Source organism: Indicator indicator, chromosome Z (genome assembly GCF_027791375.1).
Source record: "Indicator indicator isolate 239-I01 chromosome Z, UM_Iind_1.1, whole genome shotgun sequence".
Taxonomy (NCBI): domain Eukaryota; kingdom Metazoa; phylum Chordata; class Aves; order Piciformes; family Indicatoridae; genus Indicator; species Indicator indicator.
In genome coordinates, this window is record NC_072053.1 from 47,539,237 (window position 1) to 47,564,820 (window position 25,584).

The 25,584-nt window shown below is 37.3% G+C and overlaps 1 protein-coding gene across 1 annotated transcript in view; it reads left to right on the forward strand.

Annotated features, from left to right (window-relative positions):
- ALDH1A1 (aldehyde dehydrogenase 1 family member A1) overlaps window positions 1–24,937 on the forward strand; it is a 37,319-nt gene extending 12,382 nt beyond the window's left edge. The window contains exons 3-13 of the mRNA XM_054398247.1: window positions 422–562; window positions 3,811–3,940; window positions 4,827–4,888; window positions 6,900–7,028; window positions 9,769–9,882; window positions 11,465–11,567; window positions 12,115–12,299; window positions 15,194–15,358; window positions 19,512–19,669; window positions 20,687–20,761; window positions 24,624–24,937. Coding sequence (XP_054254222.1) covers window positions 422–562; window positions 3,811–3,940; window positions 4,827–4,888; window positions 6,900–7,028; window positions 9,769–9,882; window positions 11,465–11,567; window positions 12,115–12,299; window positions 15,194–15,358; window positions 19,512–19,669; window positions 20,687–20,761; window positions 24,624–24,696 — 1,335 coding nt within the window. The 3' untranslated portion in view covers window positions 24,697–24,937. The remainder of the gene's footprint in view (window positions 1–421; window positions 563–3,810; window positions 3,941–4,826; window positions 4,889–6,899; window positions 7,029–9,768; window positions 9,883–11,464; window positions 11,568–12,114; window positions 12,300–15,193; window positions 15,359–19,511; window positions 19,670–20,686; window positions 20,762–24,623) is intronic.
- Window positions 24,938–25,584: the final 647 nt, after the last annotated feature.

Consider the following 25,584-nt stretch of genomic DNA (forward strand, 5'->3'; position numbering starts at 1 on the left):
TTTTTCTAACCTAGTCTTCATCACACCACAAGATACTTTTAGATAATGCCAGGTACTTAAATATTTAATTTATAGATTAAGGTATTTCTTTGTACATAAAAGTGATTAAACTGCACCAGGAGTGTAATTCATAGAGGTATTCCCAATTATAGGCACATTATGGAACTCTGTTTTTAAACAGAGTTCCATAATACGTGTTTATTTCAGGAGCTTTGAAAATCCATCTGTTTCTCATACAACTTCACGTTGCTCAACTGATATCAAAAGTGAATTAAAGAAATCACATATTTAAAAGTACGGTATTAATTCTGATTTTATTTGGGTTCCATCACTTATTTATCTTGAAAAACACCTTGTGCCTTTGACAACCAACACAATTAATGACAGACTGATTATGAATGTTTCTCTATTTTTCTCACAGGCAGATGTAGACAAGGCTGTTAAAGCAGCTAGGAAAGCTTTTGAACTTGGATCACCCTGGCGTACAATGGATGCTTCAGAGAGAGGAAGGCTCTTGAATAAACTAGCTGACTTAGTTGAACGAGATCGGCTGATTTTAGCTGTGAGTATGATACATGAATAAAAAGACTGGGAGAAAAGTCTATCCCCTGGTATTTAATGAAAGGTATAAGGCAGTGCAACATGCTATATCTTTGGGAAGTCAGACTGTCTCAATACAAGCATTTCATCTGTTTTGCAAGTGGACCTCATTAAATTGACTAGCACTCTGGCCTGTTAACACCCCACACCTACAACATACGTGAATAATATTTACTTTTAAGATGATATTAAACCACCTATGATCCATGTAATTTGAATTGTAGGTACTTAAGGACACGTTAACATAGATCACGTGCATGACATTTGCTTAAACCAAGGACTCAATCTTAAAGTCTGCATCAGCACCAACACACAATGAAAGTCAGAATTGTAGAAATTTTTAATTTCATGGTTATATTTTTTGTTATCACTGGTCCTTCATTGACTCCAGCTTGCAAGTGACAATGTGTGAAAAACCTTAATCAGAACCAAAACCAGCAGCGAACTACTTATTCGTAGGAAGAACATGGAAGGTAGGCAATGATGGCCTGTCTTAGCTAACTACTGTATATTGGCCATTTTGCCATTCTTAACAGCAGGTGCATAAATTGTAACACCACTATCTATCAATTGTGAAATAAGGCAAGAAAACACATTTAAAATAGTTAAAACAAGTTGATAAAGTAGGCTTAACTATTTTAAATAGTTAAATCTCTTCCCATCACCTTGTTTTAAACCCCACATATGATGACCATTATGATGATATCCTTGCTCTTTGGAGTCAACATTTGTTGTTGGAGTCAACACCTTCTGGAGCCAACATTTAAGCAGGACAGTTGTTTACACTGTTCTGAAGATGAACTCTGGTTGTCTGCAAAAAAAGGGAATTATGCAAATTTAAGATCATCACTCAGACTGATATAGTCACAATTTGAAGTATTTAACTATTAGCCACAAACCACACCATTGATAAGCTCATACAGTTTAAACCTTTGAAAGAGGTAAAACTTGCAAAGAATCTATTGCCCCTTCTCTTGTCCTTGACACTTACATGCATCCCAAACAGGTTTTTGAAAGGAAAATGAAAATTTAAAGGAAATAGGTTATGTCCTTGAATTCCAAAGACTGCCACTGTCAAATTTAAACTTTTCTTAAACCATTTAATTTCTCTATATGAATATGATAATCACTTGGTTTCCCAATAGAAAACTTGTGTGGCTGGAACTTGTGTCCTTAATTTATTGGAGTTCAGAGAGATACAAATTTAACAGAGTTACATGTATAAGCTGGCATTTTCTTCTTTATTGTACAGACTAAGGTATTACGCATACAAAAAAGATGTATAAATAATCTCTTTTTTTTTCTGCAGGAAAGCTGAAAAATATAGTTTTCATTCCCACTTTTAATTTTTGTGATATGAAAGTATTGCTTTCCTCTGAGGCTTGTCCCAAGTTTCTATTTTGCTGACGTTATTTCCTGCACCTTACTTCTTTTCCCCTTTAGGTAAGGTGTGTTTGAATGAAGTGTGTTTCAGACTTCACCAATATGAAGAGATTTTCTCCACTCACTTCCTAACTGCAGAACTATAGAAAGGCAGATACACTTGTAAATTTAGATGTCAAAATAGACACCAAATCTCGTTGCAAGGCATTTCCCTCAGTTCATGCATCTGTCCCAGATGAAAATTACTCCATTTCATTATTTCAAAGCCACCGAGTATTTTGTTTCTTAGGTTGCAGTCTGTTGTGATGACAGAGCCATAGAGTTCATAAGTTTGAGTACAGGGAATAATTTTCTCCAAATCCAAATACATGAGCAGAGTGTTGGATACATTGCCTATAACAGCAAGGACGTTTAATCAATTCCTTGTTGCTGAAAGCCATCAAGTACTACTTGCTTCTCCGTTGGTTCTGTTCTCTTCCAAGTATGGTATCTGCAAAGTATATGGTTAGCTAAAACCTAAAACTTTTCAGTGGAGTTTTTAGCGAAACACTGTGGTTGCAGGATCAGCCTGTAGACTAAGCCTGAAACAGTAAAAAACCTGAAATTCACCAGTGTCTGCTGGAAAACTTGAGAAAAAAAATTCTAATAAAGTCAAGATTTTGACACTATGTAAAAATAGCACATGATCTTCAAGTAGATGTCTCAGCAATCAGGGTTGTTGATACAACATTAATCCAAATAACACTCCCTAGATTTGGCTGGAAATCAACTCTATTTAGTGCTGCTGTCTCTGTGGGATCATTAAACCTCTGTAGGTAAAACCAATCAGCTGAAGAATTACTGAAATTGAAAAAAATATTTGTTGGTTATTATTTTAAAGGTTTATATTTGGCTAACACAGAGATCCATGACATGGTGAGTCATGTCTACCTTCAAACGAGACCATGTAGTTCATTCAATTTATGGTTATCCAATAAAAGAGAGCCTCTTCTATATAAGTGTTTATTTTCTATAATGATTTTTTTTTCTCAGTTGAGAGTCCTTCATGGCTCAGATCTTTGTACATTAAACACTGAAGGTATTTTTGTGGCATTTTATTCCATACTTTGAATTTTCTTGCTCATGTTAAGTAGTTAATCACTTATAAATTAATTTCTTTATAATTAAACAGCACAGGATCCTAAGTTACCCTGACAATTATTTCCAGGCTGCTACTGCCTACCTTATGTGTCAGTGTGTGTAGTCTGAAGGAAGCCATTTATACTATTTGTGTCATTTATTTCCACAAACTCTTATCTTTTCATCCACACTTGTAGAATTTTTAATATAAACCAAATTAGTGTAGCTGATATGGTTTATATTAAAAATTCTACAGTGAAGATGATATTAAAAATTGTACAGTATAAATGGTTTAATTTATGTTAAAAAAATCTACAGTGTAGCTGATTTAGCATATGTTAAAAAATCTACAAGTATGGATGAAAAGATAAGAGTTTGTGGAAATAATTGACACAAATAGTAACTAAATCAGTGTAACTGATTCAGATTGCAGAAATTTTTATTCGTTTGGGTTTTTTTCCAGACCATCTCACCATTACAAGTCTGCCATATTATCTGCACTGTGAATGATCTATCATGAAAGTTTATAATTTTTAAATTTCTATCTTGTCTTTTTCTAATGTTAAGTAACCATCAGAAGTTAATTAATCTGTTTGTAATGAAGATGGAAATCTCTGAACTGAACAACCAGAAGCTAAATGAGAAAGTACAAGCATGAGAAACATTAACAATATTTGATATTAACTTAGTAATTGCTGTTGTCTGCAGACAATGGAAGCTGTCAACGGTGGGAAACTGTTTTCCACTGCCTACCTAATGGATCTAGGTGCCTGTATCAAAACATTACGCTACTGTGCAGGCTGGGCTGATAAAATCCAGGGGCGCACTGTTCCAATGGGTGAGTATTTTTGAGATAATAGAAATACAGAACTGAAGACAGCATGATCCGTAAAAAACTTTTTCCAAAACATGTGCAACTTAAAAGATGTCTCATGGAAAACATTCTAGATAGTTCTTAAAAAGGTTAAGATTTATCACAGTGTTCATTTAAACATTTAGTGCAGTTATTCACATTTCTTGCTCTGTACCTCATGAGTAAGTACTGTTTATTGAACAAAAGTTTTTATCCTGTATGAACATCTAAGAAGTCTGGTAGGTTACTTTTGCATAGTGATGCATAGCTTTTGCAGTGGTACAGTAATAAAGACTATCTATTTGTTGTTTGCCCTCAGAAGAACAAAGAAAAGAATGGTAATAAAGAAGGTATTATGAATAACTTAGAGAGATAAATACTTCCAAATTTTTTGTATCACATAGATCTCTATATGAGGCTTAACAGAACACATGTTTATTTGAATCAAAGAGAATTTTATACTTAATGGATTTGATTTAAGCTAAGATCTAATATTAAAAAATGTCTCATATATTGCTAGGATTGTAAGTAGCTTTTAAGGGAAGACTTTCTGAAAAAAGGTGAACAAAAAAAGACAAAGGAGGAATGCTCAGTGATGTGCTGTGCATTCCATATTGAGGAGCAGGCAGGGTTATCACAGAAAAAAAAAAGTCAGTCAGACTGACAGTATCAAACCCTGAATCTATAAAGAAAGTAGATATTGAATCCAGATGAATGGTTAGATATTTTTCATAGTTCAGATTTTGAAAATATCATTTATAAGTAAAATTGTATACAGCTAAGTTTGATATCCAACTTAATCTTCTTTCTGATTTAACTGTTTCTCAAAAATGCTGTGTCTGAATGCCTAATTTATTTCTTCTTCCCCTAGATGGAAACTTTTTTACATTTACAAGACATGAGCCTATTGGGGTGTGTGGTCAAATTATTCCTGTAAGTTGGACCCATTTATGTAAAACACAAGCTTTTCTGTAACAAATAGAAATGCTTTTGCAATGCAAGTTCGTTTGTGAAAAAATACTAAGCAGATACTTTAGGTCCTGAAAAATAGAGACTATCCTATTCATCAGATTCTGCAGAAGGCAGCTTTTGATAGTAAATCCAGTGTTGTCTTTCTCATCCCTGTTTCCCTAGAAGGAAAACAAATCTCAAGAAGATTGACTGATAGGTTAGTTTGAAAGACAGAATTTTGTCTTGTTGGAACTGAAAGAATTATAAATAAACAAGTAGGAGACAGTAGTATTTATTAAGACCTGGAATATCCGTTCTGCTCTGTACAACATGAGACAGGCTGGAGAGCTGGGTGCAGGCAAACCTCATGAAGTTCAATAAGGACAAGTGAAAGGTCCTACATCTGGGAAGAAATAACAGGCATCAGTACAGGTTAGGGGCTGCCCTGCTGGAAAGCAGCTCCACAGAGAATTACATTGGCGTGCTGGTGAACAGCAAGTTCTCCATGGAACAACAATGTGCCCTCGTGGCCAAGAGAGCCAAAGGGATCCTGGGATGCATCAAGAAGGGTGTGTCCAGCAGGTCTAGGGGAGTTCTTTCACCTCTCTACTCTGCCCTGGTGAGACCACACCTGGAATATTGTGTCCAGTTTTGGGCTCCCCTGTTCAAGAGAGACAGAGACCTGCTGGAGAGAATCCAACAGAGAGCCACAAGGATGATTAGGAGACTTGAACATCTCCCCTATGAAGACAAACTGAGATCCCTTGGGGTATTTAGTCTTGAGAAGAGAAGACTGAGAGGGGATCTGATCAATGTGTATAAGTATTTGAGGGGTGTGTTCAAGTGGAAGGGGCCAGGCTTTTTTTGGTGGTTCACAGTGATAAGACAAGGAACAACAGGTTCAAACTTGAACATAGAAGATTTCACCTCAACATGAGGAGAAACTTCTTTACAGTGAGGGTGACAGAGCCCTGGAACAGGCTGCCCCAGGGGGTTGTGGAATTTCCTTCTCTGGAGACTTTTCAAAACCCACCTGGATGCGTTCCTGTGCAGACTACCCTAAGTGATCCTGCTCTGGCAGGGCGATTGGACCTGATGATCTCTTGAGGTCCCTCCCAGCCTCTGATATACTGCGATAATGCTCAAGGATTTCCAAGTATATATTTCTTTTCTCTGGATTGAAAAGTGAACCCATTGAACTGGAAGCTTTCCTGTAAGCCAAAAACTTTGAGAACTATGCAAACATTACAAAATGCTTCTGCTAGCTCACAGTTTCCATTTTCTTTCCTCTCACACAGTTACCCTTTAATGATGAATATCCAGAAAATTCTCTAATCCCTCAATTTGTGCTCTTCCTGGTCCTGTTATTTCTGAGTGTAGGGTGAGACAGAAATTAGGTAAGGAGAGTGTTAAAGAGCAGTTGCATGGGTACAACTCCAAGCCATTCTGACATCATAGGTTAACTGTCTTTTTCCTGACTTTTGTAAATACTGTGTATTTTGTGCTGAGTCTCAATGCTTCCAAAACTAATAGCAACATTGTCAAAGGGGCAAACCCAGCCACACAGTCACTCACACTGCTGAATATGGAATCCAAAGAAAGCAGTTTGTCTCCAGTCTCACTAGACCAACCGCAACTGAGAGCTGTCAGTGAATTATCTAGGGAAGAGAGCAGTATTATATCTTATTACCTTATCTCAGAAAACTGAATTGATAATAGGTGTGATCATTTAAGACAGCAAAAATCCCAATCATCAATAATCCAGCAACTTTCTCTCAGGCTTTGTTAGAGGAGTACAATTTTGCTTTTAATTATAATCTTGGATCCTCTTGACTCAACATAGAGCAAAATCACTGTTTTTTTAATAACACAGTTTACCAGATGCTTTTTAAAAAATATCTCAATTCTGGAAAGAGTTCAGCAACCCAGATGAGAATTTTAACGTTTTGGCAATGTATCAGAAATAGGATACACTTTCTCATGTGTTTTTCAGTGGAACTTCCCATTGGTTATGTTCATCTGGAAGATTGCCCCTGCCCTTTGTTGTGGAAACACAGTAGTTGTTAAGCCAGCAGAACAAACTCCACTGACTGCCCTTTACATGGCATCTTTAATTAGAGAGGTAAGTCATCAACAACAGCATTTTTTTGCCAGTCTCAGAAATGAAAGAGTATACTGCAGCTGAAATGCCACAAAGGTAATATAAGCCCAGCTGTCCTCAGCAAGTACTTCTTATTGCATGTCTAGCCTTGTACTATGGAACTTACCTTACAGTAAACCAGTGAAACAAATCCAGGGCAAAAGTGTGCATATCTTTCAGCCTAGTCCACACACACAAAAGGAACCACAATTGCAATTTAATAAACTCCATTCCTTGGCAAACATATTTGTATTACAAAAGCACGGTACATTTCAAAATCAAAAGCAAACAAGAATTCAAGGGCAGAATAGCTAGAGGTAGCTAGCAATGGCTCTGTTAAAATAGCTATCACAAGAAAGGACCTGTTTGTACATCTAATTATTGTTTTTAATTGAACAACCTTTTCATCTGCCTGAGTTTATTATTAACAGGGAGCTGTAAAACTGAAGTGGTGACTGCTGGCAGTCCTGGGAACCTTTTTAACACAGAAACTGCGAGAATGCATTTTGTGCTCTTTAACACAAGGACTGTGGTAATTTCTTCACTGATTCCAAAGTCATGTAGACTATTTTGTCCAGTCCAGCAAACACCTAAGGAACAGCTAAATAGTTTTGCTGTCTTTCTTTAGAATAAAATAAACAAATGTAGTCTAAAGTGTTTGAAGAGTCAATAATCCCCAGCACAGTAATCTTGCAGAGTGTTAATGAAAATGACTTGGTATATTTTAGTATTCTATTTCAAAACAATGATTCAGCAGAGCATATTGACTTGTTACACATTAATGTTTCACAGAAACTAAATGGCTATAAGGAAGCAGTGAGGTCTTACTGTTATTGGGCCAAGTAGTAAAAGCTGTTAGATAATATTGTGGAAGACGAATTGCTTAACAAAAAAGTATCAGAGATACTTTATTATTTTTTAACAATAAGCATCAGAAAGTATATTTCACTGAAAAAGTGACTCTATAGGGAGAATAAAACAGTTCTACTCCAAGTCCAACAAAATATTTATTCTAATATTCTGATTTCCTGAAAAGAGATTTCAAAAGTGGGAATGTGATCTATTTTGTATGTACCCTTGCAATGGTAACAGACTTGTAACAATAGGTATAATGCATATTTAGTAGAAGGGAAGATTCTCATTTTACCCATTCAGTTAGTGTTCAACTGGAAGAGAAGCTTAAGCACACACATTGTAAATGTCTTTGGTGTATTATCTGGTGAATATTGTGGATCTTTAAAAAAAGGTCAATATTTATCTTACCAAGTCTTCAAGATTTACTCACTCAGATCTGGCTGAGTTTTAATTTATAACCATATTACCCAAATAGATTTGAAATACGAACCCCTGGTAGTGATCCACTTCTCAAGTATTCACATTAAAAAAAAATAGTATAATTTTGGTAATCCTCACTACCGTTCTTAATAGTGCTCACAAGAATTCTTTGCTAATATGTAGAGAATAGCTTCTAAACACACATATGAAAAGCCCAAAGTGAGAAAGTATGAATAATTCTCATAAAACAAACAAATAAGATACCCCACAAACAAACAAACAACAAAAAACAACCAACTAACTAACAGCAACAACAACAAAACAGAAAAACCTTTTCTTCCTTTGCTTTCAAATTAAGTATGAAACACAATGCTAAACAAATGAAAGGAACCTTATAGCTTCATCAGTTCCAGGGTAATATGAATCTGGAATATTAAAGTAACATAAAAAGCATTGATAGAACGTATCTGAGCATGAACATGTAAATAACCTGCTACTCAAACAAATGTTAATTGTCTAGTCCATACCACAAGACTTGAGGGTTAAAAGATATAGCTCACTAGATGAAATTCACCACTTTCCAAAGGAAAACGAAACTCTTGCATGCAATTTCAATTTTCTATTTAATGCTAAAAGAGATTTATTTGAGTGATAACACAGAACATGCACCTTATTAGTCCTTTAATTCTATGCTTGTTCTGCAATTGTCATTGGGATTCCATAGCTGCATCATAAGCTGAGAGGAAATCCAGCTGCACTTCACTAATTCATGGGAGTTTGCCTGACAGGTTGTTGTAAGAAATTAATTTATTTTGTCTGTGAGTGCAATATAATTAATACAGATTTAGTTACATTTAGGTTAGGTTACAGTTGGACTCCATGATTTTAAAGATTTTTTTTCCAACTGTAATGACTCTATGGTTCTATGATTTGGCACACAAGAAAAGCCGCTTTAAATATAAAATTTGTAAGATACAGCCATTTTTCTCACATTTTGTAACAAAGACCTATTTCTATAATTTTTCTTAAAATAATTTCAGTATAAGACAGATCACTAATTAAATTCCACCCAGTGTGAGGGATAACAAGCAGTGAGCACACTGGATGATTTAATGAAGCAAATACAAAATTAAGCAATAATTTTCTTTACATATCTGCATGGGGAGAAAAGAAAAAATAAATTTATTCCTTGGCAACGGCACTGAAAAATAACTAAAAAAACACATTCTTTTTTTAAAAAAAGCCCCTTCAACAGCCTAAAAGACAGGTGAGCGAAAGAGTATGTAAATCGTATGGGAATGAACATGATTGTAGCTCTAGGACTCAAAATAAGTGTATGACTGAGAAAATGTGGCTGGAGAACTGAAAAGAAAAATGAGATTGTATGAGACATGTTCTTCTAGTCACTATCCCTCCTCAGGTTGACAGAGTTCTCTCTTCAATTCAGGCAGGATTTCCACCAGGAGTCGTAAACATTGTACCAGGCTTTGGACCCACTGCTGGAGCAGCAATTTCTCTCCACATGGATGTAGATAAAGTAGCCTTTACAGGCTCTACACAGGTACTATAATGAATGCAAGAAAATATAGCAGGAAATGTACCCCTCTGATTCACAGTAATGATTTAATGTCTAACTTGTTCTATGTAACTATTTCAACTTTTTTCATTCTTTTGGCTGCTGCTTTGTTAAACAAAGTCTGTTTAATGATTTGTTGGTTATTATTAACTTCAAACATATTTAAAAGTTTATATTGCAGAAAAGCCCTTCAAACAAAAGCACTTCATGAGATAAAATATGTTCTAGTATACCATGGCTATTTTAAGTCTTGTTCTTTAAAAAGAAAACATTTTCATAACTTTTTGTTAGCTTTTTATTTTAAGAGTAATTATTTTGAGAAACAGACAAAGTTAAAGAGAATCTGCTTTTTTCTTTTTAATTTTAATACAACAGGGTGGTAGAAAGGCACTTTAGAAACTTCATTCCTGGTTCTGCACACTTACATGAGATGATGACTTTTTGGTATTTAGATGATACTGGTGGTTATCTGCTTTATCATGGAAGAGTGTTTGAATATGTATCAGTTTAATAGTTGAAAGGACAAGCGTGATGTGATCACAGATTTTTCAATGCACACATTAACTAACTACATACTGACACATTATGTTATAGTATCTGTCTGCATGCATGCTACATGGAAATGCTGCCAAGCAGTTTCTTAACTTCTTAGATGTGTGCTCCACACATAAATACCACTGCCTCATGTCAAGTATCTGTACACATTGACTGCAAGAGGCATGTTTACTTGTAGAAACTTTAAAGCAATGGGAAGACAACCCAAAACCCTGACATCTGAGAAACATTCCACCAATGTTCTAAGGACAATAACAACTAATTCCTCATGTTCACAGTCCCTCCAAAGGCAAGATGATCCAGAAACTGTGTTCATGGGCTTTCATGCGGTCATCTTCTGACAGTGTAATTTAGCAATAAGGAATGAAGGCAGGATGTCTAGCAGAGGGAGGAAACTATCTGAGGGTTATTCCAGTCATTGACCAATGCCACAAGGGCTACCAGCACATTTTCCCCATCACAGCTTTGCCAGGACAATTCATATCAATTAGTTCCTTTAATTCCCCTGTCAATAGAATCAAGCAGGGTGAAGTTCTACCTTCCAGTTTCTTGTTCCTCTCCTTTCTTCGAAGGGAGAAACTGGAATCAGGAATATTTGGCCACGCAAGCAGCATAGGCATCTACTTCTTTATCTCATACATTCTATGCATCAAAAGGCTTTCCTGTGCATAAATCAGAGGAATCTCAATCTATTGAAAGTAACTTGCAGAGTGGATATCAGCGCCTACTTTAGATTAGATACAAGCAAGTAGAGTATTAGTAACCTAAAAAAAACCCACCAGACATCTTTGGAAGCTAGCATGTGTCCACAAGGAAACTCTTCTAGAAATCATTCTTGGTTCATAGACTGCAAATTACTTGCACCCTGAATCTATATATTTTATTTTATTTTATTTATTTACTTTTCATTTCTATAATTACTGGGACTGTGAATTACTTTCATTCATATGGAACTTAAAGAAGTGTTGTTGAGGGTATAATAGACTCTATCTAACTCTCTCTACCATTTTAGGTTGGCAAAATAATTAAAGAAGCAGCAGGGAAGAGCAATCTGAAGAGAGTTACGTTGGAACTTGGAGGAAAAAGTCCTAACATTGTATTCGCAGATGCAGACTGTTAGTAGCATTTTTATTCTATACACATACTATTTATGCAAGTCTTTCCTCTGTCAGTAAATTAGTTGTACCTGTTTAATGAGGTAGCATTTTTTAATGTTTTCTGGTCAAGTCATAGTTTTACATTAGATTGTCACTAAAATATTGGTGGCTTCAGAATGGATGTGAACTTCTGATAATCTATCTATCTTAACTGTAATATAGGACCATGAAGGCAGAAATAAAAATAACTAGATGGGCCTCACACAGGTTTATTATCTTTCTATCTAAACACTCCTCTTGGTACTGTTGATAGGGCAAATAACATTGAAACTACATTTCACATAGAACAGCTGAATGTGTTTTTATCTGGGTATACTATGCTACTCTTGGTAAGAGTAGATTTTTACATAAGTCAATGGTAGGATATCTATGTCTTATAGGACCATAAAAATATTTTTTTAAAAGCATTAAAAAGGAAAATGAGATCGAGTGACAAAGGTTTCTCAAGAATTTGTGATATGACTATTCAAGTTTATGACCTGATGATCTCTGTATTTCTTTGCAGTGGACACTGCTGTGGAATTTGCACATATTGGCGTATTCTACCACCAGGGACAATGTTGTATAGCGGGATCTAGGATTTTTGTGGAAGAGCCTATTTATGACGAGTTCGTTCGCAGAAGTGTTGAACGAGCTAAGAAGTATACTCTTGGGAATCCTTTGCTGCCTGGTGTACAGCAAGGCCCTCAAGTAAGTAATGAGTTTCCAGTATAATTATGACACAGTTTAATATACTTCTAAACCTATTGTTGCATCAAATTCAAGGCTAAGTATAGTTGTCTAACGATTAATCTGGAAGATCAGGAGGGAAGAAAATGGAGTGCTGGTTGGTTGAGTCACTATTAGAGGCCTAAGAGTGAGGTTTGTTTCACTTTTCTAGTTCCTTTTATTATTGACCAGCAACAGCTATGTAGAATGGAAATGCTTTGAGAAAGCTCCAATACAACAGCTGTAAAATGCAAGTATGACCACTTGTGTCAGAGATTGCTAACATTATATTCAAGTAGTGTTACTGTGAGTAACTTGAGGAAATAATATTTAATAGTGTCTTTTCCTCTTTTTCAAGGTACCTGTGTTTCCTTATTTTGTTCTCAGTTTTAGAATATTACACAACTATAATGGATAATTTTCTACCTTTTTCTTGTTTATGTTAAAAGAGTTATGCCAACAGCTTCACTATTAATTGAATGTCAAAATGTGACTTTAAAAAACATTGCTGCTACAATACTGTGGATTCAGTGGATCACATTAGAATATTGTCAAACTTATTTTTTATCTATCAGCTTGTACTACAGGATGTATGCTTTCTTGGCACAGGCACTATGCACATATTTGGCCATTGCAGAATAAAGGAACTCTGTCTCCTGCTCTTGTTTTGTCCCTAAGAAAACAACCCCCACACATTTCAGAATATAATGTTCTTCATTGGTTATCACAGTTGTTTTATGTAATCAAAGACGCTAAGTAAATTAGAAAACTACATTCCAAACCACACAAGCTTTGGAGAATTTAAAAATATTTTGGCATGCTGAAATATGTTATGCTAATTTACTAGCATGTTCCAATGAATAAATTTAAATGCAAAAGACAAGATTGAAACATGTAAATGTCAGGTGTCTGGTGTAAAGCTACTACAAAACTAACAGGAATCAACTCTTATGTTGTGGCTTTACTGAGTTTGAACTTTAAGCTAACAGTTTAAACGAGAGATGAAAGTAAGCTTTTACTTAAAAGAAAAGAAAAAGAAGAAGGAAGGTTAAAGAAATAATAATAAAAAACATTACTAGAAACATTTGAAAGAGCATGAAGACTCCTTTCTTTCCTAGTCTCACCATTTGCCTTTCTTGACCTCTTTTCCTTCCTTACATTTAATGGAAAATTGTAACCATGTGTTTTATGTGCATTTCTTTTGTGATATGCTAAATATCACAATTTTATTTATGCTAAACATCTCTCTTTGTTTTCAAATTCTTTGTTTGTTCTTTGACTAATTCTTTCTAGAAACAAAAATTGACAGCCTGTATCAAGGCAAATTCACTCTGCTCTCCTGCCATAGAGCCACCCTGAAAGTCATATATGCCCTCCAGTTCACAAGCCCTGTGGAGCAGCAGCTACCTCAGACAGCAAATTCGGGTAACACTGCATGTCAGGCACCAAAGAGCCAAAGACAATACTGGAATTCAAAGGATCATACAAATGCTAATGCACACATTAGTAGAAAAATAATGATTATAATAATGACAACAAATGAATTACTGACAGTAACATGAGTTACTTATCTTCTCTTCGTTTATGTACAAGAGATATTAGGCCACCCGAGCAGCAGAAATTTTATGTCTTCATCATGCAGTAAGAAAACTGTTTGAAAGTAGAATGACAAAGGGAACACAGAGAACTAAAAATTACCTCCTTATAATATCTTTATAAGTTTATATCCTTATAAATACAAGCTTTTATCACAGCTTTAGCTTAATAGCTGTTTAGTCTAATTCAGGATTCCACAGAACCTTTGAAGATATTGTTGTCTTCTATGATCATGGTAAAACTTGTTTAAACTGAAATGTGACCTTTGTATTCCACATCCAAGAGCACAAGATGTACACCTACTCTGCTGACTGGTACATATCATCACAAAGAAAAAGCTTCTGTGCAAGCGTCCTTGAAGAAATAATCTCAGTATTTTCATGAGCGGGTGCTTGAAGGGCTGAACTCTTAAAAAGTGAAGAAAGGCACCATGAAAATGGAACAAAATTTAAAAACAAAACAAAACAAAACAAAAACAACCCAAACCCCCAGGTATTAGATTCCTCTACCAAAGCTGTACTGCTCAGTTTCTCTTGACATGAATGTTATCTTGCGCAGAATTTCCCTTTGGCCTGAAGTGACGATTGGCTGGTTTGGAGATGGGAGATAACGATGTGTAACCGGTTTCTAGTTCCTGTTTACACTATTTTCTTTTATCCACTTTATCACTGAAAACTGGAAGTGTTTAGAGAAATACAAGCCACTATTGTATGGCCACCATAAACTCTATTCCTAGACAAAGACCATACATTTTTCTATACTATACATCCAAAATGCACTATGTTACATTTGTTAGTAGAGTGGAGGGACAGAGATTGGCATCATACAACAAGCAGTTCTGGAACCACAAATGTATTCCAGGAGTACTGGAAGAAGTGTAAAGTACATTAATTTTATTTTATTTACCTTACTTTATATTATTTTATTTTACTTTATTTAACTTTATTTTATTTTATTTTATTCCATTTCATTTCATTTCATTTCATTTCATTTCATTTCATTTCATTTCATTTCATTTCATTCTATCTACTAAAGGAAACCAGGATATCAATCTCTCTACAGATGATTCCTCTATTTTAAAATTTCTGATTATTATTTGAAAGAAAGATTACTAAGTTTTGAGAAGTAAGTGACAAGAATATTTGCAGGCCCCTCCAGTTATTCCACTTCAACATGTACAAATGAGCAAAGTTTGGAAACTTGTAGGTTTTGGTTAATGAGTTAGAAGAACAATTACTAGCAGTGTGTGTTTCTTTCATCTCTGTCATCTTTTCACTTAGATTGATAAGGAGCAGTTTCAAAAAATCCTGGAGCTAATTGAGAGTGGAAAAAAAGAAGGAGCCAAACTGGAATGTGGAGGAGGTCCTTGGGGAGACAAAGGTTACTTCATCCAGCCCACAGTTTTTTCTAATGTTACAGACGATATGCGCATCGCCAAAGAAGAGGTAAATAAATTCTTGGCAGTCTGTACCCTCACTGGAGATTGTCTATTTAAATGTCAGTACAAAATACATGAAATCCCTCCATCCTGGTGGGGTTTAAAATGGTTTTCTTGGTTGCTGATGCCCATTTCACCAACTCAGTAGATTTGAGAGAGAGGAATATAAGGTTAGCCTGCGATCAAAGAGGCCATTTTAAGATGGCAGTAGATAAGAAATTCTGAGTTTCAGATTGAATACGTCATCCCATACTGCCCACATCTCACATACGAGTCACAATAACCTGTAACAGAGAAGCAAACTTTGAAGACACACCTTGTGAACTCTTTGCACTGCCTAAAGAGCCATTCAGGTTGGGATCTAGATACAATATGCACCGAGTGACTACTCTGTAGTAAGAAAAAAAAAGACTGTTCTTTCACAGATATTTTGTTAGTGGCAGTTACAGCAAAACAGTTTTGGCTCTGCAAAGTTGTTTAACCTAGATCAGTTTTCAGATATGTTCACACAGAGCTTTTGCCGACCCAGCCAAGGTGACAGTGACAGGTCATCAATGATCATCTGCAAGGAATGGGAAGAATTAGGAGGACATAGCTGCTATGCCACTGAGAAAAAACATTCCATAACAACCTGCTGAACCTACCTACTACATTCAACAAGAGTCCACAGGCTGAGTTAAAATGAACACCAGAGCAGCCAGAGCTAATTGTGATGGGCTGTAAAACAGGAAAGAACTGTATAACAAATAATCTGGATTGTTTCTGCAAGTCAGGGAGGCAGGTAGGAAACTCTATAGGATCATAGGATCATAGAGTCATAGAATGGTCTGAGGTGGCAGGGACATCCAAAGGTCATCTAGTCCAACCCCCTCTGCAGTAAGCAGGGGCATCCTCAAGTAGATCAGGTTGCCCAGAGCCCAGTCAAGCCTCACTTTAACTATCTCCAGGGATGAGGTCCCAACCACCTCCCTGGGCAACCCGTTCCAGTGTTCCACTACTCTAATGGTAAAGAACTTGTTGTTAACATCCAATCTAAATCTGCTCTTTTCTAGTTTGAAGACATTGCCCCTCATCCTATCACTGTAGGCCTTTGTAAACAGCCTCTCTCCCTCCTTCTTGTAGGCCCCCTTCAGTTACTGGAAGGCTGCTATTAGGTCTTCCTGGAGCCTCCTCTTCTCCACACTGAACAACTCCAGCTCCCTCAGCCTGTCCTCATAGCAGAGGTGCTCCAGCCCCTTGATCAGTCTCGTGGTCCTCTTCTGGACCTGCTCCATCAACTCTGTGTCTTTCTTATATTGAGAGCTCCAGAGCTGGACATAGTACTTCAAGTGAGGTCTCACTAAAGCAGAGTACAGTGACAGAATCACCTCTCTGGATCTGCTGGCAACGCATCTTTTGATGCAGCCCAAGGTGTGGTTTGCCTTCTAGGCTGCAAGCACACACTAACTGCTCATGTCCAGCTTCTTGTCCATCAGTACCCCCAAGTCCTTTTCCACAGGGCTGCTTTCCATCACCTCATCCCCTAGTATTGACAGTGAAGATTGTTCCTGCCCAGGTGCACTTGCTCTTGTTGAACCTCATGAGGTTTACCTGGGTCCACCTCTCCAGCTTTTCCAGGTCCCCCTGGATGATATCTTGCCCCTCTGGTGCATTGATAACACCGCTCAGCTTGGTGTCATCTGCAAACCTGCTGATGGTGCGCTCGGTCCCACTGTCTATATCATTGACACAAATATTAAACTGCACATGTCCCCGTATGGACCCCTGAGAGACATCGCTTGTCACTGCTCTCCATCTGGACTTCAAGCCATTGAGCACTACCCTCTGGATGCAACCATCCAGCCAATTCCTTATCCACTGAACAGTCCACCCATCAATCCATACCTCTCCAACTTGGTGAGCAGGATGTTGTGGGGGACTCTGTCAAAGGCCTTGCAGAAGTCCGATCACATCCGTAGGTTGTCCACTATCTACTGACATAGTCACTCTATTATAGAAATGCACTAAGTTGGTCAGGCAGGATTTGCCTCTGGTTGTCTAGAATCACCTCCCTGTCCTCCATGTGCTTTAGCATGTCATCTAGTAGGATCTGTTTCATAATCTTCCCAGGCATGGAGGTTAGGCTGGCAGGGCAGTAGCTCCCAGGCTCCTCCTTTCTACCCTTTTTAAAAATGGCATAGAATGGCTGCCAGGACTTTTCAAATATCATGGAGAGTGGCCTGGCAACTACACCAGCTAATTCCCTCAGGACCCTGGGATGCAATTCAGCAGGCCCCATGAATTTGTTCTTCAGATGATCATGCACCATGTCTTCATTTACAGTGGCAGGGATTTCCAGCTCCTCCTGTTTGTTGACCATGCTGTGTGCATTGGTGGTAGAGGCACTTCAGCTGTGCTGCTGGCCATGTCACCTTCTTAGAGGGGCACCCCACTGTTTCCTCAAAGCATTTCATGGGAGCTACCCTCCTGTATCTTGCTGCCTCAGAGGCCCCTGGCTCAGCTTCGTAAGACTTTTGGTTTTGCTGCAGTGTTCACAGCATGCTTCAGGGCAACAGGTTGAAGGCCTTTACTGTCACCCCATCCTTCCAAACCTGTTATGTCTTCCTGCCACTTGTCACAGACAACTTTGATATTGTCAATAATATCAAGCGAAATGGCAGACTGAAGGCTGTCCTTAGGCTCTTCTCTAGTGTACCTGGTTTTAACCCCCTCCGCCTTCAAGCCTAGTTTAAAGCCCTTTCAACAAGCCCTGCCAACTCATGTGCCAGGATGTTTTCCCTGCTCTGAGAGAGATGTATTCCATCTGCCATATAAAGCTCCCCAAGATCAAAACCCCCAAAATTCTGTTGGTGGCACCAGCCTCTGAGCCTTTTATTAATCATGCACAATTTCCTGTTCCTTTCAGTATTCCTTCCTGCCACTAAAGGTGTTGACAAAAAGTTACCTGTGCCCCCAATCCTTCAATCAACCAGTACCTTGAAGTCTCTTTTGATTGCTTTTGGACTTCTGGTTTCAATCCATTCACTTCTCACCAGGGAGAGTAATCACAGGGCTGTACCAGACTACTCAGCCTTCTGGTAACATCTCTGACCCAGGCCACAGGGAGAAAGCAGACTTCCCTGTGGGAAGGATCCAGCTGACACATGGGGCCCTCTCTTTCCCTGGGAAGGAAATCATCCATAACAATTACCTTCCTCTTTTATTTAAGTCCTAATGCAAGGGGGAGACTGGTTTGCTTTAGGCAACCTTTGGATGGTGTCTCTTCTGCATTCTCATTTGTTTCATCCTCAACATCCAGTGCCCTGTACTTCTTGTGCAAGGGCAACTGGGAGGGTGAAGTGATGTGTTTCATCCCAGATCTACTAGTTTCCTTTTTATGTGCAGCACAAGAATTGTTATTCTCACATTATTTTGACTGCATTGTATAGTCAATCCCCAGAGACCCGAGGCAATTTAATGAACAGACAAGTTTCCAAAACTCGCAGTTTGAACAGTGGAGGAACGTTCAATGGTTTTTTGGTCTATATAAATCAATCCCTGTCATTCTAGTTAGAAACTATCACTAAAGACTTTCCACAAAATCAAGTGGAAAGGTCATGATCTATTGAAACAGGAGTAATTAGATGTGGTAATGCCCTCTGCCCTACACAGTCTTGGCACTGTGTGGTGGGCTTTGGCACCTCTGGCTGAGAAAACAGAGTGGCAGTAATGAAAAAGCTGACCTTGAAACACTATTAGAGAGAGCAGAATTCCACTTGGCATATGTGCCTAATTGTGTAGCTACATGCAAAGATAAAAGTCTAATACAATGTTTGGGAAAAGTTGAATAGTTTTCTCAATTCTAAAACTGGAGTTTACCAAGAAAATAGCAGTTCATTCATAACCAGTACAGATGTGTAACATGCTGTGACTCCATGGTAACTACCTTTGTGGTGGTCTGGTTTTCATCATAATTTTTTTTGGTTTCATTAGTTATTGGTTTATTTATAATTTTAATATAGTCTATCTTGGTTTGCTCCATACTGCAAAAATCTTATTTTGTCAATTTATAATCTTTTTTAGAACTTTGGTCTGAGATGTGCCCTCCTGACTGAATGAATTAAGGAATAAGGCCATCTGACAGAAATAATTTTTAATTTTTTTACATTTGTCTGAAACAGATATTTGGGCCTGTTCAACAAATCATGAAGTTTAAAACTATAGATGAAGTTATCAAGAGGGCAAATAACACAACCTATGGCTTAGCAGCAGGAGTTTTTACCAAAGACATCGATAAAGCACTGACATTTGCAGCTGCACTTCAGGCTGGAACAGTCTGGTAAGAAATGGCTTCTTAAGTTTTTCCTTCAGAACTTAAAATGTCAATGGCATTAGTTATAGGTCTTTTTAATACTTCTTTGGGTGGTGTACCTCTATATTTCAATTCCTTGCCATCTTTAGACAGGTAGATGCCAACATCCTCCCACAATCCCATATTTAATGTGCTATTAAATAAATACTTCTTGCAAGTCTTCACACTATTGTCCTGTAAAATTAATCTGAAAAAGGAAATTGAACCAGCACAAATCCCTGCCCATGTCCTGTGAACTAAAATGGTATGATTTCTAAAAATAAATAAACAGTTTTTACTTAGGAATTGGTATCCATTAAATTGAAGACAATTTTTTAAAAAGTTCATATCCTTTGGTTTTGCTCTTAGATTATTGCTGGTGTGTCTAGAAGTTCTTAATTATGAGCAGAACCTCTTTTGTTAAAGTCACTATATTGGCAGCAGAAGAAATTAGATGATTAAAATAAGGATTATCTGATTTGACAATGTTGCAGGACAAAAAGATCTCATCTTAGGAGCAGGATGCATATTCTTCAAAAATTCTTCATGCTGTGAAATTCCTTCCTGGATTATTATTGTATTTTTTGTTCTCAACCACAATGCAGAATGTATTTTAATATTGCACAGAATGAAACTAAGCTTCCTAAGTATATACTGAATCTGTCCTGTATTTATCTTTTTGAAAGTTACCTGCAGAAGACCTAACTGTGCCTAGTCTGGTTTGACAGATGACATACTAGTTAGAAAGGAATTTTATCATAAGTCTCAGAGAAAGATACGATTCTTAGTCTGTTTGAAGACCCTTGAAGATGTCCCTGATCATAAGTGTTGTTTCTGTTAACGCTTTGTTTCTCTGAACATTGAGCTACACGTGTTTGCAAATACATTACGTAGATATAATTTCTGAATATCGCCGCAGGGTTTTTACAGTTGACAGAAACCACTAATTTTTCAGAAGTGAAAAATGTTGTTCACACTGTCAAAATAATTTTCCTCTTCTTACAGGATTAATTGTTATAGTGCAATATCTCCTCAGTGTCCTTTTGGAGGATTTAAGATGTCAGGAAATGGGCGAGAAATGTAAGTAAATAATTCTTAAAAATTAGGTTCACAGGAACTGTAAAATGAAAATCTGAAGCCCAAATTAAGCATTCGTAACCAGAGTGTTTAGTTTGAGATTTTTTCAAAATAGTTTATATGATATCTAGAGTCTTCATGTTGTCAGAGATAGTGTCAAACAAAGAATTCCTCTATAAAATAAATAAGAAAATTACTCAAATACACTGGATTTAGTAATTTGCAGTCTACTGATATGCAAAATAGATCATTGTGTTTATGGTTTACAAGTTTTACATACATGGAGAAAGTGTCATTTGCACTAAGGTATACAAATGTGCATTTTGTAGAATCCCCTTTAAAATGGGTACTTGAAAACAGGACTTTTCAAAATCCTTGATTTAAACAAAAGTCTTGTGACAACAATGTTTTTACCGTATATTCCCGCTTGGACAAAAGTTATGATTCAAGTAGTCCTTTGTAGTCTTTGAACTTTTGATATTTTTCCAGACTAGAACTAGAGGAGTATACAGAAATGATAAGCTAATAAAATTCTTTCAAACTTCTAAAGTTTGGTTTAATTTAAATTTGAGTCATGTTTTGTCTTACCTGTATTCATCCTGATCTTCATATTAGCAAGAGAACAATGTAATGTGTTACATTATGAAACATTTCATATCACACATGTTCAACACATCATGCTGAATTATGTGTTCTGGGTTGTTTCGTTTGTTTGCTTGTTTTTTTGTTTCTTTGGGGTTTTTATCATTGTTGTTTTCTAAAGTAAATCACAAACAGCCCTTCATTAAAATGTCATATATCTTGGAACAAAACCAAAAAGGCAAAGCAATGGAAAAAACATAACATTTAAGTGTTTCCTTTTATTAAGTGAAATGTGCAGTACTTTTAATAAAAGGTGGCAGAAAATATCTGTGCAGATGAAGTGCTTCAGAGCATTGTTTTCTCTTTTCTCATATTTTTTTTTATTAAGAGAAAAAGGCTGTGGTCAGTCTGATCCTGATGGCAAAGCTCCCACACAGTTCAAAGGAAAGAGAGTTATGCCAATGCTGATATCTTCCAAAGATGCCAAAATGAAGGAAAAAACCACAAACAAAACAAAATAAAACAAACACCCCCCAAAAAAACAAACAAACAAATAAACAAAAAAACCCCAACCCAAATCACACAACCAAATAATTTAGGACTGTTTTGCTTTTTCTGGGTGCCAAAACCTGGGAGATATCAATTCTGAATTAATGCTTTTCAAAGAAATATTTTGAGGATTTACTTGCTGGAAATAAAAACTGTAACAGCCTATCATAAAGATCAATATTCCCTATGAAAGTGCATTTTGAAGGAGTTAAGCTTTTGTGAGAATGAAGATTTTTCTCAATGCTTGGTTCAAAATAACTGTTAGCAATAAAACAAAACCATTTCCAATAAAGGGCAAGAAAGAAATAAGCACCAGATATATGTCTGCCATGGAAAAAAGTTTCATAAATGTGTAGCAGTCAGGTTTGGGAGAGGAAGAAACACACCTGAAACAAATGAACCGAATAATCAGTAAATGAGTGTGACAAGCCATTGACTTCTTGGAATCCCAGGATAAAAGTCTCTGTATAATTCTTGGGATAATAATACTGAATTAACGAATTAATGAATTAAACTGCTGAATGTCACATACTAACAGAATACCTCTTCAAAAGAAGAGTAATTCAGCATCTTCCCACAACACAAGAATCCTGAGCATAGATTTCTGTTTTGCATACATATGAATTTAGTAAGATAGCAGTGATAATTGGATAACATTATATTGTACCTTATTCCAGAAAACATCTAATTATGTCTAAATAATTTGACTGTGTCAGATGTCAAACAAATAGAGACACAAGGAATCTTCATCCCATCATGTAAAAAGTAAAGGTGGAGTCATGCTAATAACGTGTTAATAGCATTTCTTTTCCCCTGACTGCCAGACTTCATAGTGGATTAATTACGTCCTAAATTTACTTGAGTTGAAGTGTATATTCATTGACAGTGGAGAAAACTCTTTAAATCAGAGGAAAGCCTGTGGTGAATAGGGATGAAGGAGGAATGATCATTAATTTATGCATTATGAAAATATTGTTTATTAATTATTGAAATTATTAATAATAATCACCTTTATATATTGATTCTAATGCATGGTTGTAAAAATATATTCCATAACTGGTTTAGTATATACAATTTGACCCAATTAGAATATTTACAGAGTTAATTTCTAATTGAGGGAATGAAGGGTGCAGTCCTGCTGCTTGTCCACTAGATGGAGACTCGACAGGATGCTGGGTGTCTGTAACTATGTACAGAGACATCTTATGATGAGGCAATTCAAGCTGGAATATCATGCGGCTAGGCGCAGGTGCTTTGAAATGAATGTTACTAAGTATTGCACAGGTGAAAAGATACACTGTGTCTTTCTTTGTAGCTAGGCAAGTTGCTGGGTTGCTCACTGTCTGTCAGCCCAGGGCTGGCCCATCCAGGTAGTGACTTTCTTTCTTGTCCCACCTCCACGGGTGGGGCAAGGCTTTCTTTCTCCACCTGCCTTCATGGGAGAGGTGAGGCTTTCTTTCTCCTCCAGCGGCCGCAGGAGGGGAGACTTTCCCTTGGCAGTGTGGTCCCATGGCGCAACTGCAGTGACCGGGGACGGGCAGGATCGGTGCGGCTCCCTGAAGAGGGTCAGCCCGGCAGGGCTGGTCCAGGGGAGCAGTCATGCGTGGCAGGGACGGGTCCTTCAGGGTCGGCCCTCGCGTTTGGGGTGACAGTTCCTGGTAGGCAGGGTCAGCCATTTCTGATCCTGAAGACAAGCTTTCTCTCTCTCTTTCTTGGGAAATCCCGGGTTACATTACCTGACGGCACAGGGTTGCAGAGCAGCGACAGTGGATGGCTCCTCTTATTTCCCGCAAACAGCAGGGGTCACGCAAGATGTGTTACTGCCGGACTGCCTGGCTTGGGCTAGTCCCTCCCCCTCTGGGCTAAAGCTTACCCTTGCGGGTCCAGTCCTTTTGAAGACAAGACTGAGCTTACAACGCTGGCGTTGTAGCTTCAGCAAAGGGATCTCCTATGCTGGTTCCTTGAGCAGCTTGGGGAGCTGGCTTCTTTCCATATTGCAGAGGCCTCTAGTATGCTTGCATGTGGGAGTGAGAAAACTTGCAGATGCTGCGAGCTTATGTAGCTCGAGCAAAGCAAGAGAAAGCAAAAGGAGAGAGCAAATTGATAAACAAGTGAGGTAATACTTATAGATTTCTTGAGGCTGGATCTGGCCAATGGGGACACTTGTCAACAACCTACTTTGACCTATGGAAAGTGTGAAGCTAGAGTTATGCCCTTAGATGGAAAGAGCATGAGCATGCCATGCGATGGGTGCACGCAGTTGTGAACACCTTAAGGAGACAGGTTGGGTCCTGGGCCTTTGTCCCACTCCTGAACAGAGGGTGGAAGGGGGGACTTACCAAAATATGTTGGGATAAGTTTGCTGGTGTTTGGGGGCATAATTCTGGGCATATGGTACCTTCACCACAAGCGCTTTCTGAGCGTGCTTGTGAAGACCTAACGTGTCTGATTTGCTGCACAGACACATGACTTAGAAAAACACTGAACTGATTAAATGCCATTCTTTTGCATGGGAATAAAATTACTCTCTCTACCACTTTTCTGAGGAGACAGTTTCGGTAACTTTTCCAAAGGCTTCCAGCAGTTGGCTGGCTGTACAGATGTCTTCTGAATATGTTCACTATGTTTGTTAAACATCTGGCCAATTGCACTGCAACACTAAAAATCCCATCCAGGGCATAACTCATATAAAAAGCATTAGCATAAATATTCCTCTTCATTCTCTTTTATCTAGGGGAGAATACGGCCTTCATGAATACACAGAAGTTAAGACTGTCACAATCAAAATCCCACAGAAGAACTCGTAATGCTGCTTGAGGTTCAGAATTTAGCATCTTCAAATGAATCTGTAAAGGCTACCTGCATTATGAAACGCTTTATATCCAGAATTGTTCATTAAACTTTTTGCTTTCTGAATGTGTAAGACATACATGCTTAGAATAACAATATAAAGTAGAAAATTTTAATGTGATTAAGACCAAGATGACGTCTAGTACATAACTAACTTTGAAGCTCTTATTCAGAAAGAACTATTTTCAATTTTCAATGTGATGTCTCTGTAATGATATAAAGATGTTACTTTTGCAATATATTCTACAGCTACTGTTTGAATTTATGTCCTTTTCTAAGTATTGCATAGCAAGCTGTCTTTGCATGTTCTTTTCTCTGTGGCCTTAAAAGAAGCACTTATGAGTAATTAGGAGATAAATACCTTTCTGTGTCTATCAGAAATAATAGACTCCTTCTAGGTATATTTCTTGGGCTACTGAATTTGTTCATCATATCACGTAAATGTAACCTCAATAACATTAATCAATATTAAAATCCACCTTCAATACTTAGTATTTCTCGTTTCATTTGTCTTTTCTCTTATACTGGTTTACCACTGGGCATTATGTAGGACAGACTTTAGATCTTTAGAGAGTCACTACCATCTTAATGTCTTAATGCTGCGTTTAGGTCATCAGAAGTATACTGTATTGTCTTTATGGAGACTGAAGTCTTGACAATACTACAAATGGAAAAATATTAACACAGAGGACACTTAACAATTTGCAAAGAGCCAGAGTTTGGTTTTGTAATGATAAGCATATCAAAAAGCCTTAACAGATAACTAGCACAAAATATTGAGAGAAAAGAAAAGAAGAGATGAAGGAAGGCAATCTCCTTTGTGAGTTATATTTTCTCCATTTTTC